Source organism: Drosophila biarmipes, chromosome 3L, assembly GCF_025231255.1.
Source record: "Drosophila biarmipes strain raj3 chromosome 3L, RU_DBia_V1.1, whole genome shotgun sequence".
Classification (NCBI taxonomy): domain Eukaryota; kingdom Metazoa; phylum Arthropoda; class Insecta; order Diptera; family Drosophilidae; genus Drosophila; species Drosophila biarmipes.
This window is the reverse complement of record NC_066613.1, coordinates 27,680,830-27,693,252: the sequence shown is the minus strand read 5'-3', so window position 1 is coordinate 27,693,252 and position 12,423 is coordinate 27,680,830. Positions and strand designations below refer to the sequence as shown.

The following is a 12,423-nucleotide window of genomic DNA, read 5'->3' as shown; positions in this document are numbered from 1 at the left end:
TCCAAAAAACTTTATTTAAAGCAGATCCTAGATGAGATCGGAACTGATAAGGTCATTTGAATTCGATGAGGGCAATCGAACTATCGGCCATCGATAACGCTCAAAGGCTGGCAACGCTGCGGCGGGCAGTGTTTTTGCAGGAACAGCTGTTGTCGCATTGTTGTTGTCCCCTTTGTGTCTGCAGGTGCGAAATAACAAAGTAATTGGATTAAAGTCGGACGAATCTCGGCAGATCTCAGCCATGGCCACGATGCGCATTCCCAAGCAGAAGGTCATCCTGTGCGGCGACTACGGAGTGGGCAAGAGCTCGCTGTTCCGGCGGTTTGCCACCAACACCTTCGTCACCGATACGGACAGGAAATCCACGCTGGGACTGGACCACATCGATCGGGAGTACAGCGTGAACGAGAAGCAGATCAAGGTGGGGTTTCCGGTTGTATAACAGCGCTGAGTGAACATGCAGAGCTCCCATAGAATATGCTCCACTGTGTGAATGAAACCCCTCTACCATGTCCCCCCATTGGCAGCTCCAGCTTTGGGACACCGGCGGCATGGAGCGCGTGGCCTCTGTGACCTCCTCGTACTACAAATTCGCCGAGGGAGCCATCCTGGTCTTCGCCTTGGACAACGCCGCATCGTTCCACTCGCTGTCGCAGCACTTGCTGGACATTGTGACCTACGCGGAGAACGCCAAGATCTTCATCTGCGGCAACAAGAGCGACCTGGAGGGCAGGGAGCCGGAGGTCAGCGACGAGGAGGTCGAGGCCTTCTGCGAACAGTGCCACTCGTTGATTAGTGCCACCTACAAGACATCCTGCCGCAACGGCGGCGGCGTGGAGGAAATGTTCCGCGACATCTCGAGGCAGCTGGTCCTGGCCAATCGCTCCAAGATGGAACTGCAGGCCTTGGAGCACAAGAGCTTCCAAGTGGACACGGCGGGCAGCAGTGCGGCCATCAACGAGGAGGACGCCTCCGCCTGCGGCTGCTAGCAGTTGGGGAACATTGAGTTCGGTTAGGCTTTGGAACACCCACACCCCGGCCAGGCTCAATGCCCCATGCAGAGATGCATTTTTACTGTTTCCTTTATTTGTTAACAGTTCTCGGCTATGTTTATGGTTTTTAGATACACGTTCATTTCGAATTTATGCGAGAAATACGTCCCGAATGCGAACACGAGTCATAGAGTAGGATTAGTTACTATTAACCAGGCGCCAAACATTAACCACTTAAACTTTGTACACGCGAATTAGGATGGGGGAGGTCGTGGCAAGAGAAGGTAATCTGAGGAATAATAACTATGATTAGAGAAGTAATACGAACGAATAATAGAATAACTTGTAAGCCCAGAGCTAGCCGCAGATTGCTCTTCTCATACGATCTCCCTTGATGGAACTCCCCCACCCTTTCGTATATAGATAGTGCGTAAGTCTGCAGCTTTCTTCCACAGAATATCTCGTAAAGATAAAATATGCTAAACAATAAATAATCAACTCACGAATTTGGAATGGGTAGGCTTCTAGACCCTTTGAATTCGGGCTAATGGATTTCTTTTGGTTTCTTGACTAAAACTACGAAGTGACGGAGCTGGCGGAACTAGGTGCGAAGGTCAGGTAGAGACTGACGCCCACGGCGACCACAAAGCAGACACCCACTCCGTACAGGACGACCTTCTCGCGCAGGGCTCTCAGCATCATGGTGTTGAGGGTGCGAGAAGCTCGTCCCAGCTCGGCGTTAGTCTCCCGGAGCCTTGCCCTGGCGCCCTGGAGCGTTTCCCTTTGGTGGTGCAGGTCATTGAGCACCTGGGCGCCCAACTGCTCCGTTTCCACGGCCACTCGATAGCCCTCGGTTAGCCTATTGCCCGTCCTCTCAATCCTCTCCGAGTTGTCCAACAGGCGCTGGCGTTGATCCGTGGTGATGGACACGTCCTCATAGCTGTCCCCCAAGTCCAGGGTGGTGAATGCATTCGTCTGAGAGCGCTGCTTGTCCTTGGTCATCCTGTACTCCGCCTGCAGCCGCTTTAGCTCCGCCTGGGCCACCTGCAGTTTGCCATTGAAGCTGCTCCGCTGGCCGGGATTCAGTTCCCTGACCTCCAGGCCCATCTGCTCTAGCAATTCCTGGGCCTCGGGCAGGCTGCTGTCGATCTTGCTGCACAAGTCATGGCGTTCACCTGGGTAAATGGGTGAAAACTTAGTTGGTATCTAATTCCTGAAAAACCAACCCACTCACTGTTGTTGTTTTGCTGCTGCAGACGTCCAATATGGGCAGTTATTTCGGCGATCAGCGAAGCATACTGCTGTTCATATTGCTCAAGCAGCGACATTTGTGCGGTTTTCGGCCTTGTCCAGTGGTTAAAACTACTTTTTAGCAACAATTTGCTAAGTTTTCTGATTTTTCTCGCTATAAAACGTAAACATTGGTAAAGGGAGTGGGAAATTGAGGGTTATTCGCCACCACAGGATTGGTCACACTTAACCACTGTACTTACACAGTGTGGTCACCTTGGCGCAGGGTTGCCAGACCTATCAATAGTTATCTGACGATTTTAAGGATTCAAATAATCCTAACCCATTCTATCATAAAAAACGTTTTCTAGCCTCCCTCAAAGAATCGTTAGAAATTACCAATCAAAAACATTTATACTATTTTTAAGTTCCATTTTAATGCTCTTAGATTAATTAATAAATTAATGAAGTATGTTCAGCTTTTTGCGAGTGGAGATTCTTTGTAGGCCTAAACAGCTTGTTTGGTGGTATTAATAATACTACTTGATACATATGTACACGTTCATCACATTTGTGTTTTGTGCTCGTCCTGGAAATGGGGTAGAGCTGACCGCTCCGCCTTAACCCTCGACCAGAGTGGCCTTGTCCCCCTTGCGGAGCACCAACTCCAGCTGGGAGAGCAGTCCGATTGCCCGGAAGTTCTCCTTGAAGAGCACAAAGTCCTCAAGCGGTTTTAGGTACTCCAAAGCCTGGTGGTAGCTGTCTAACTCCTTGAGCATGGCCAGGGCTTTCTTGTCTTCGGGTTCAGGAGATGTGTGCCCATTGGTTTGACTGCCAGAGGAGCCGGATCCGTTCGGGACCTTCTTGGGCGAGGCGGGAGCGGAGGAGGGCTTGGCTGCTGTCTGAGCTGGAGCTGGCGAGTCCTTTCCTTTGGCGGAGAGGGCGGGAGTGGACTTGCCACTTGGTCCGCCACCCTTAGGAGCGTTCTCCTTGCTGCTGGCGCTGTCCCTGCCCCCGCTGTTATTGTTATTCTGCTCCTTGGGGCTGGAACTTCGGCTGTCCCTGCTGGTCGAAGTGGATTCGGCAAGGGGAAGTGGTGGCGAGGTCACCGACGAGTTGATCTCCTGCACTTCATCGTCATCGGGCGACTCCATTTTGGGTCTCTTGGCCAGCTGAACGGGCTGGAAGGGACTTGCCCGCTGGGGAGGAACATTTGGCGGCAGCTGGGGCTGGAACGGTTCCCTTTGCGGCGGCATAGTCGGTGGGAACTGCGCCTGCTGTTGCATCTGCTGCTGCTGGAGTTGCTGTTGCATTTGCTGCTGATGCCGCTCGAAATAAAAGTCATTGAAGCTGGCAAAACCGGGGTGTGGAGGCGGATGTCCGGGATGTCCAGGAAATGGTGGCCAGGGGTGGCCCATCTGGTGCTGCTGTTGCATATGTTGCTGCTGGAGGGCAAACTGCTGCTGTTGCTGCTGCTGCTGCTCCTGGTAGCTCTGCTCCTTCACATCCATACTGTCGTCGTCCTCCTCGTACTCCCCGTACTGCTGCATATAGCTCATGTACTGCTCAGGCATCTCCTCCAGCTTGGCCACTCTCTCGGCGCTGGCGGGCGGAAAGAGATGGGCCAGGTCTTGCACAATGTCCGGGATCCACAGGGAGGAGCCCAGGGACTTCAACTGATTGCTGGCTAGCTTCTGGGCAAAGCCCTGAAGATGGGTCTCCCGGAAGCGGTTCAGCCAGCGATTGTCCGCTATGAAGGAGGTGCTGCCGATGACCTGGCGGGCATTCTCCGCCTTGTCCTTGATCATCCCGTGGGTAATGCTGCCGCGCAGCTGGGGATTGATGTTGGCCCTCACGAGCCACTCGTAGACGACCGCATTGATGTAGGCGCACTTGCGGCTCCTCTCGATCTCCTCCACCATGGCCTGCTGCTCCACGGCCTCCAGGTTAGAGGGAACCTCCAGGCGCAGCGTGGGCAGGGCATTCGACTGCAGCCTCCTGCCGCCCAGGACACTGGGGTCGAAGTGCAGGGCGCACACCACCGGCTTCTTGAAGGGCACAATCCTCCGCAGGGAGGCGTGGCAGGCCTCCTTCCACAGCTTGTGGAAGGGATTCTCCGGACGGGGGAAGGCGAAGAACTGAATGCTCGGGTGCTGGCGCGAGTTGGACAAACAGCCGATGATGCAGCACCTCCGGATGCTCGGCATCTCGACCTGCGGGTGCGGATGGATATGCTGTTGGCCCCGAATCTTAAATGTTGGGTTGCTGGCGTTGCTCACGCTTCGCCAGGCCACGGAATGGAGGGAAAATTAAACTCGACCGGAATCTGCAAGAAAAGATTGGAAAACATTAATCACCCGGAATTTGAGGCTTAATTTTTAATTAAATATTTGCGATTTGTTTTGTTTTCGCCCGCCTTCGTAAAGCACCGCTACAATTGACCGGGTGTGGCAAGGCCTAGGTTCCGGAAACGAGGAGTGGCAACCTTTAACCCTTGTGTTTTGGCGCTCTTTGCAACAAGTGTTTGCATTTGAATTTTTGCTTGTAAAAAATTGTAAGGTACAATCAGCTTGTAGAGTAAGCAAATAAAATTACCTTGGTAATCTGAATAATCAACAGGGGCAAATTAGCGATCGACCTGAGTTTCTCAGAACACAGATGTGTACGCTTTGAGAAGGACACTTTTTTTTAATTATTATGCATTCTTGGGACTTCAAAACTCGAGCACATGACTCATCGAAATTACGACAGATCACAAATCTTATATAGACTCGACCTCGGGGTCTTCAAAAAGCATCTGCATCTAGCCCGACCACTTCAGAGAGGTTGAGTAGGACGGCAGAAGATACAGATACAGCAGCCACAGATAAAGATACAGATACACACAGCTCAAAAAGCTATAAAAGTGCTGACAGTTGCTGCTTACGCCTTCGGAAATCAATACAGCCCCCGAAAACCAGAACCAAAGCCATACCTCCAGAGCCCCATATCGGGAGTACTCTTCTCACACACAGCCACAAGTCTCCTATTCCATACCGTTCAGACTCACACTGCCGGGGATTTCGACAGAGATGCCTGGCTAAAGCGAACGACTGGGCCGCGCCCCTTTTACCGAACGCCCCCAGAGAGATACATCTGAAGCCGTAGACCTACGCTGAGTCACGGAACCCACCTGCCTGAGTCAGAGCCGGTCTTTGGATTAACACAGTCCCCGAGATCGCGATTGAGATCGAGATGACTTAATGCGAACAGCATGTCCGTTTCGTTTTTCTCACTCTAAGATCGGGTCGAACGAGCGAGTATGTGTTCTTTAATTTCAGATTTAAGCTGAAGCTTTGACCCTCACTATTCCTCAACATCTTTTAAAATGATTATTTGTAAAAAATGTAGTAATTAAAAGGAAAGAAGTAACCTTCGCTGTTATAAGAATGACAGAACTTAAGATATTTAGACTGTCTGAAAGATATACAAATGTGAGTTTTTTAGTTTATAGTCACTGGATAAGAAACAAGAACCAAACAATCCTATAAAGGCCTGTTCTTATGAAAAACTAATCTAATGAAATGACGCCGATATGGGGGTTGAACCACGCTGGAGATTTTTAAATTAATGAGACATTTCTATCTGACCAATCTCTGGCTCTGTTTAGCTTTGCTAATATTGTTTCCTTTGTTGTTCTCATCACGGAGGCGAATTTCGAGGATAGCAATTTTACAGATACTGCTGGCCAGGTCCCAAGGGAGATAACTCGGGGTTACGTCCGCTGGTTACCCCGCCTGCCACCGCTCCCAAGTTGTTGACACGGATTTACGGAATTGGGCCTTATCTTCCGGCCAGCTTAGGGGTTGCTCACTGTTCCATCGCTCTTTCTGGCAGACTCCGTCCTTTTCCCTGCTCGGGGCAGCTGAGCGCTCTACTTGGGCGAAGTTTTTGTGCCGGAAACTTCTTGGCAGCAGCGCTGCCGGCGTCAAAGTTTCGCAGCCCGAGAAACCCAAGCCCGTCGAACCGAAGGAGCAGAACCCAAGCCGAACCCAGGAACCCTTCCACTTTTCCGTCTTGAAAGTATCTTACACTCGCACCTTGACACACACAGCGCGACTGCGCTCGTCTATGCCCTGCAGGGGAGTGAGAGTGTGTGTGTCCGTGGGCATGTCTGTGTATCCGCACGCACACCGAGGCAGCGTCGAGTGCACTACACCATCAATTCCAATCCAAATCTCCCCTGACTGACTCGCTTTATAAATGGTTTTATATTTCCTTTTATGTCGCTCTCTATGGCCCAGGCTATGGCTATGGCTATTGCTATGGGTATGGTAAGCTCAGAGTCTGGGCTCTGAGTTGGCTATATATTCACAGCAGCGGCCAAGGGACTAGTGGTGGGTTTTCGAAGGGCCAGAGCAGTACATCTCGTAGATTTATGAGAGTACTCATATCGGGGTCAAGGGCTCTAAGAGGAATGGTGGGGGATTTTGAAGCCTACCTTTATAGAGCAGCGTTTCTTTATGCCTATGATATGCGATTCTAGAGATATAACTTTTGACATTTATTTGATAAAATTTTATTTGTGGTTAAATAAAATAAATCCTCTTTTACTTATTCAGAGCAACGATTTTTTCAATGAGACTAAAATAGTTTTTAAAAATACAAAATTAATAAAACCCCAAAACTTCCTCTAGTTGGCTTGAGAGTCCCTTCTGTTCTGCCTGCCATGATAACCCCTTCGCGCCACTATTATTTTGGCGGCGCCTGTGAGTGTACACAGAGCATCGGATGCGGACGTGGACGTGGATGTAGCTCCAAGTACGAGTATCTCGACATCTCCGCTCGCTCAGTTCAGTTCGCCTGTTCAGTTCTTGCCTTTCTTTCCCTTATATCGATTGGCACTTTATCTTAATCGCCTCGAGAGTTGTCCCTCGTCAGCCCCCGGGGGGATTCCCCGTGCCAAGTCGCCCCTCCGCCGCCCTCCCACCTTCCCGCCCCAATCTGCAGATTCCGATTCCGATGCCCCGATTCCCCTCCCACAGAATCACCCTAATGGCAGCCCATGTCGACTGGGCTGCCTTAGCTCCTGGGTTCTTCGTGAAATTTCGTGCAGCGTCATTATCATCGGAGCCATCAAGATGATGCTCCGGCCTGGGTCTCAGTCCCTGTGCTAGTCCCAATCCCAGTTCCAGACCCAGACCGAACCCAGGTTCCCTTTGTTGGCCACGTATCTTTTGTATCTCGGTATCGCAGTATCTCCAGCCATTGTTCGCCTAGGAAGTTTAGTTTTCGGTTCGGTTTTTGGCTCGTTTATTTTTGGTTCGTTTATACGTTCTACCTACCACGCCTCGCCCTTCGTCCATACCCTATACCATACCTATGCTCTATACCCTATATATATACAAGTAAGTATTCCCCCGTCCCGGATTGCGCCGCTCTGGGGATTAAGCTGGTAGTTTTGGGTTTCACTCGGTTCGGTTCACGATGTCAGGTAATTTTGCGATTGGTTTTCGTCTTTCTTGGGCTGCGCTGTGGCATGAGTTTACTTATTTATCTTATATCTCAAGGTGGTTCGGTCGGACCTTTTTTGGCTGGCTTACCAGCAGCGCATAAATGGACGGGATGTTATATAGCATGGCATGCCATGATTCGAGTTTCAGCCAGTCCTCTCCACTGTGCTTGCGAGTTCGTTCAGATTCGAGGGGGAAGATATACTCATGGGAATAAAGAAACAGACTATGTCTATGCTGGCCACATGACTCTGTGTGTTTGTATCTGGGTTTTATGTCTATGAGGTCATTAATGTGAGATATGGATGGCCAGTTCGGTGTATTTTAGGAGATTGTATTGTCGAGGGATGGTGAACGATTTTGATTTGAGTAACACTCACCATCACACTACCTACGTAATATACGTACTCAATAAGTAAACCAGAAGGAAGTCGCCTTTTTAAATAGGCTCCTTGGGCATCCCACTCATCCTCATTTAGCCTTGATCGTAAGCAGAACCACTTTACTTCAATAGAGGAGCTTTCCATAAGCAGCTTTACTTATTAGTCATGCCCCATTTAATCGGAAACACCCACTGACGCGCCCTCTCCAATTCCCGATTCGCAATTGTCCTTGGCCGCTTCAAGGACTCTCCACTCCCGGGGAGCACGTTCCTTCAGTTGGCGCCAAATCAGCGGGCAACGTACCCTTATCACACCCACAGGCACACACAAGTAAATAAATAAGCTGGCGAAAATCTGGCGAATGCAAAATCAAAACCAAAACAAACCCCTCCGACGCCGCGCGGTCTAAGGCACTCGAATGAAAACAAAAGCGGCGATTTTTCAAAGGCAAACACCAGCAAACACAACGCATGCAAATGCGGCTTTTTTAATTGCAAATACACAACAATAACAGCGGGGCGTCGGCAGCGACGCGACCGAGTCTCAAGACCCCGCTTGTTGACACCACAGAATCCCAGGCATACGCAATCCCACATCACCCATCCGCACAGTGGACTCTACTCACATCCAGGGTCACCGAAAAACGCGGAAAGTGCCCGTTCTAGAAGTCCAGGCCTCTATGGGTTATAGTTGTAGCACTGCCGCGAGAGATACACGATACTTCGAACCACTGCGGACGCGATGCGTGAACCGCCGCCAACGAACGTTCAGCACAGAGTGTACGAAACCAAAACTAGCGACATCATCAGCGCACAGCTACGGCTACAGCCAACAGCCACGACTCGACGAACGACCCCGACCGACTCGTTTTTCCCATCTATAGGAAATATTTAATCCCAAACAAGCCATGCCAAACCAAAACCTAAGGCACTGCCAGCGATGCGGCAGAGGCGCCGGCAGCGCAGCAGCAGCGGCTGAAGAAGCGAAGAAGCGGCGGCAAGGACGGCTCGATGCCAAGAACCTCTCGACCTGAGATGCCAAAGGTGCTGTGGAAATAGCCAAGGTCCAGCAGAGGGCAAGCTGAGGAAGTGGCACTGAAAAGTTTGTCCGCTCAAGAGAGAGATCTAATGTAAGGAAAGAGGCCATTATGGTATTATCACTATCATTAGTAGCACACTATTTCTAGCGTCCTCTGCAGTTTATACCTACAGGTTCCGGTAGATATTATTACTGAAGATCCGTAAGTAACATCTTATAAAGCAAGTACACAAACAGTTCCGGACAATAGAAATCTCTCATATTACTACTAAATTGCTTTTATAAGTTCGGAAATTCTACCCATGCTCTTAACTTTCTTCTTGGACTTTCAACTAACACATTTTGAGTCAGATATCACCCTGTCAAACTTTTTAAATGTTATACCATTAACGAAGATAGGCTAAGATAGCAAATTGGGAAAATATTAATCCTTCACTTATCTTTATATGATAGCATACTTTCCGGATCCTTATGGGGTGATTTTTACCTTTTAAGGGTTACACATCAGGAAGGGAGGTGTTCATAGAATCGAGGAACACAAAAGGTCGCTAGAAAGTAGCCAGACTCCCAGCCCTGCTCCACCGCATTCGACGCTGGCGACAGCGCAAGACGTGAAAAACAAACAGGCAGAGCGACAACAACAAAAGTAGCAAGTACCAGGCGACCGAACGTGGGACCGCCAGACTGGGGGTGGCAGTGTCAGTTGGCGGGCGTCCCGCCTCCGTCTCGCCTGCCCGCCGTCGGCGGTATGTGCCCGAAGACCCGAGCTCCAAATCCAAGCCGAACCCAACGACCGATTCCGAATCCGAATCCGAATCCGAAGCCCAACCTGTCATCTCGTCCTACCTTTGGGGTGCGTTTTACGGCTTCAGTTTGGGGCGCTTGTACATAGAGCTCTCTGATGGGTTTTTCGGGTTTTCGGGCTTACGTAGAGCCCGCCATGGTAACTGCCTCCCTTCCACTCCGCCTCATCCATCTCGTCGTGCCCGTGTGTATCTGTATCTCTTCTGAGGTGGATGAGTGGTTTCGGCTGTGGGTCTGACGAAAGGCGCTTGGAATTCCGGTATCTGTGTGCTTGAGTCAGATATATCTATCGGCGGTATGTGTGCCATCAGGCAAACAGCGGCAGTTATACCTATTTTTGGGTATTATTATCGACGCTTTTGGGGTGAACCCTGTTTGGAAGTAGGCTGTGATCAATCTTGAGCTAATGTAATATTTTTCAGACGTACAAATATCTGAAAAAGATCTTTGTAAGAGTAAGAGTTTTTCATTAGAACTCAAAAATAGATAATAACCTTACCTTTTAAGGGGTATACACATTAATGGAATAATAAAAATTGTTAAGTATTCCGAGTTCGTAGTTCCCATTTCAGATAGTTCGGATTAGAGAGCCGTGACACAAAACGATCTTCCCTCTGGTCCACTCGAATCGCCGGCTTGTAAGATAAAGTTTTCGTGTGGCTCGGACCAATTAAACAAGTTTTCCTATGGGTACTCCATATAAGCGAGTCGTGATGCAGAGATGCTTGGCTCGACTTCGGAATCGGGTTCGGGTTCTTGGGACATTCAATATAGGCACTGGAGACTCACATCCGTCAGCGAAGTGCCATGGCAACTATAGTACATATATATAAACGTGAGTGGACAGAAAGTCCATTCCAAGCCAAAGCACACATATCTTGGAGATGCTGGCAAGCTGATAGTCACGGCCATGTGTATCTTGTGTATATAGCTGTAAGTTGAAGTATCGCTGCGGTGCGGTGGTGATTGGGTTTGAGATTGGGCTAAATAACAAAATAACTGGGGCGTCGGCAGCGACGTCGGCAGAGGCTGAAGACATTAGGTCGGAGCGTTTTGATGGATTAGTCCTAATACAAGTTGAAGATATAAATGGATAACGCTCAGCTTGGGTTCGTACTCTTCGGTCGGTTCCCTTCCACTTCGAGGCGACTCTGTCCGGGTGGTGGGGAGTCGCACACACAGCATATATCCCGCCTGGCATATATTAGGTGTGAGTATATGTATAAGGAAAGTATTGGAAAAGGTATAAAACCACAGCAGCAACCTCTGCGGCGGGTGGTGCTAATGGGTGGCTCTGGGCTGGGCGGATGTGCGCTTGGGGACTCTGGGTTTTCGCTCCTCGGATGCTTGGATGCTCGGGTGCTTGACGATGGCGATGACTCGACTCTATTATATTATATTCCAGCAGCTATCCGCTACTGACCAGCTAGGGAAACTTTTCTACAAATGCCTTTTGCGGTGGACGTGAAACGAAAGTAATGGCGGCAGTCGCAGGGGGTAAAAGCCCTTGGCAACCTTTTGAAAGCGAGCTGGAGCATCGGAGAAAATGACCTTTCCTTTTGCCATTTCATGGCTCCGAATTCGAATCCGAAGTGATTGCGATGGGCCAGGAACGGAACCCTGCAAGCACACACTTGGCCTCGCACAGCAATATATAAACAGGCGACAATATATAAACCGCCTTTCTCTAAGCCAAATGTTCCTTAACTCGAGAAAACTGAGTGGTAATTAGCTTAAGATTAGCGTTTGTGCCGCTCCCCTTTTCATTTCTAACATCCTTGATTTGAAAATCTATATATTTTAAACATATTAATTATAAACTTGTTTGTCTTTTTAATTTTATAATGTACGTTTTTATTTTATCGAGGTTTTCGCAGAAATACCAGCCGTTTCAAAATATCTAATTAAAGTGTCTAAAAGTAGGCAACAATAATTTTTAAATTAATGTCTAAATTCTGAAAAAATGTTTAACATTAAGTTTTTGATTTGTTTTTGTTTTTAGTGTGAAAAAATATATTTATTTAATATTAATTTTTTATTTTATTCACTCACTCGAAAACGTAGGTTTCAGGTAGTAATGTTCCACTGTAAGTGGGAGGGCCGCCCACTCGCCCTCGGCTCGACTAAGCTCATCTATTATGACCTTTTTCTGGAGAGATGCGGGGATTTAGCCATGGAATTTATTATGGTTATGTATTATATTGAACCTAGCCCTCGCCCTGCCCCACTTCCTTCCCCGGGACGGAGCCGGCATTGTGAAATCGTTGCCACGACCCGAGATAGTATTTTTCCATTACCTTTTTTGATTAGGTCCCGGGCCTTGGCCCCTGTTGCACGCTGGATTCCAGTGCGATGCCGGTTTGAGGTTCGGCTTGGGTTTTGGTCTCAGTGTTCCGTTTTGGTCCCTCGAGCGAAACTGAAGGTATGTAAGAGACGAGTACCTCCACTGGTATCGCCGCATCTTTGGCTCGTCTCCCCATTGTG

At 49.1% G+C, this 12,423-nt stretch overlaps 3 protein-coding genes across 3 annotated transcripts; 1 reads left to right on the top strand and 2 right to left on the bottom strand.

Moving 5' to 3' along the window:
- The first annotated feature begins 149 nt into the window (after positions 1–149).
- On the top strand, positions 150–1,505 carry LOC108031153 (uncharacterized). The gene is made up of 2 exons (XM_017104372.3): positions 150–421; positions 528–1,505. The coding sequence occupies exons 1-2, from the start codon at positions 242–244 to the stop codon at positions 987–989; spliced, it is 642 nt and encodes a 213-aa protein (XP_016959861.1). The 5' UTR covers positions 150–241; the 3' UTR covers positions 990–1,505.
- Positions 1,065–2,436, bottom strand: LOC108031142 (vesicle transport through interaction with t-SNAREs homolog 1A). Its single transcript, XM_017104360.3, has 2 exons — positions 2,227–2,436; positions 1,065–2,167 (listed from the first exon to the last, which is right to left on the bottom strand). Exons 1-2 carry the CDS (start codon positions 2,318–2,320, stop codon positions 1,569–1,571), a joined length of 693 nt encoding a protein of 230 aa, XP_016959849.1. The 5' UTR covers positions 2,321–2,436; the 3' UTR covers positions 1,065–1,568.
- Positions 2,437–2,633: 197 nt separating this feature from the next.
- On the bottom strand, positions 2,634–8,946 carry LOC108031162 (probable basic-leucine zipper transcription factor N). The gene is made up of 2 exons (XM_017104385.3): positions 8,723–8,946; positions 2,634–4,548 (listed from the first exon to the last, which is right to left on the bottom strand). The coding sequence occupies exon 2, from the start codon at positions 4,427–4,429 to the stop codon at positions 2,843–2,845; it is 1,587 nt and encodes a 528-aa protein (XP_016959874.1). The 5' UTR covers positions 4,430–4,548; positions 8,723–8,946; the 3' UTR covers positions 2,634–2,842.
- Positions 8,947–12,423: the final 3,477 nt, after the last annotated feature.

What these genes read in the sequence shown, in the direction of transcription:
- LOC108031142 (XM_017104360.3), bottom strand. Translation starts at nt 2,320, where the DNA reads ATGTCGCTGCTTGAGCAATATGAACAGCAGTATGCTTCGCTGATCGCC. An exon ending in GCAGCAGCAAAACAACAACA is followed by an intron (nt 2,168 to 2,226) that starts GTGAGTGGGTTG and finishes CCATTTACCCAG; the next exon opens with GTGAACGCCATGACTTGTGC.
- LOC108031162 (XM_017104385.3), bottom strand. Translation starts at nt 4,429, where the DNA reads ATGCCGAGCATCCGGAGGTGCTGCATCATCGGCTGTTTGTCCAACTCG.
- LOC108031153 (XM_017104372.3), top strand. Translation starts at nt 242, where the DNA reads ATGGCCACGATGCGCATTCCCAAGCAGAAGGTCATCCTGTGCGGCGAC. An exon ending in TGAACGAGAAGCAGATCAAG is followed by an intron (nt 422 to 527) that starts GTGGGGTTTCCG and finishes CCCCATTGGCAG; the next exon opens with CTCCAGCTTTGGGACACCGG.